Source organism: Nanorana parkeri, unplaced genomic scaffold (assembly GCF_000935625.1).
Source record: "Nanorana parkeri isolate BGI_ZX_2015 unplaced genomic scaffold, ASM93562v1 scaffold2238, whole genome shotgun sequence".
Lineage (NCBI taxonomy): Eukaryota > Metazoa > Chordata > Amphibia > Anura > Dicroglossidae > Nanorana > Nanorana parkeri.
The window spans coordinates 161,668-162,009 of NW_017308506.1; the positions used below are offsets into that span (position 1 = coordinate 161,668).

General features: G+C 56.7%; 1 protein-coding gene across 1 annotated transcript in view; it reads left to right on the top strand.

Annotated features, from left to right (window-relative positions):
* Positions 1 to 342, top strand: part of ZMYND10 (zinc finger MYND-type containing 10) — a gene marked incomplete at its 3' end in the record, with an annotated part of 13,920 nt that overhangs the window by 1,953 nt on the left and 11,625 nt on the right. Inside the window, exon 2 of the mRNA XM_018573104.1 lies at positions 3 to 12. Within this exon, the coding sequence (XP_018428606.1) occupies positions 3 to 12 (10 nt within the window). The remainder of the gene's footprint in view (positions 1 to 2; positions 13 to 342) is intronic.

Consider the following 342-nt stretch of genomic DNA (forward strand, 5'->3'; position numbering starts at 1 on the left):
AGTGGGTCTGGGGTAAGAGGATGGGGGTCTGGAGAGAAGAGGGGCATCTGAGCTTTGTGGGGAGGGGGAGGGGGGGTAGAAGATGGAGATCTGAGCTCTAGGGAGTGGCAAGGGGGTCTAGGGTGAAGAGAATAGGGTTTGGGCTATGGACAATGAGGATGGAGGCTTGAGCTTGAGGTTCTGGAAAAGAGAGGACTGGGGTCTGGTGCCATGGAGGGGGGAAGGATGGGTGTCTGATGTAATTGAGTGGATGATGGGGGTCTAATGTTCTGGAAGGGAAAGGTTGAGGGTATTGGGCTCCGGAGGGGAGTGGACGGGGTTCTCGGGCTATGTAGGGGGGTT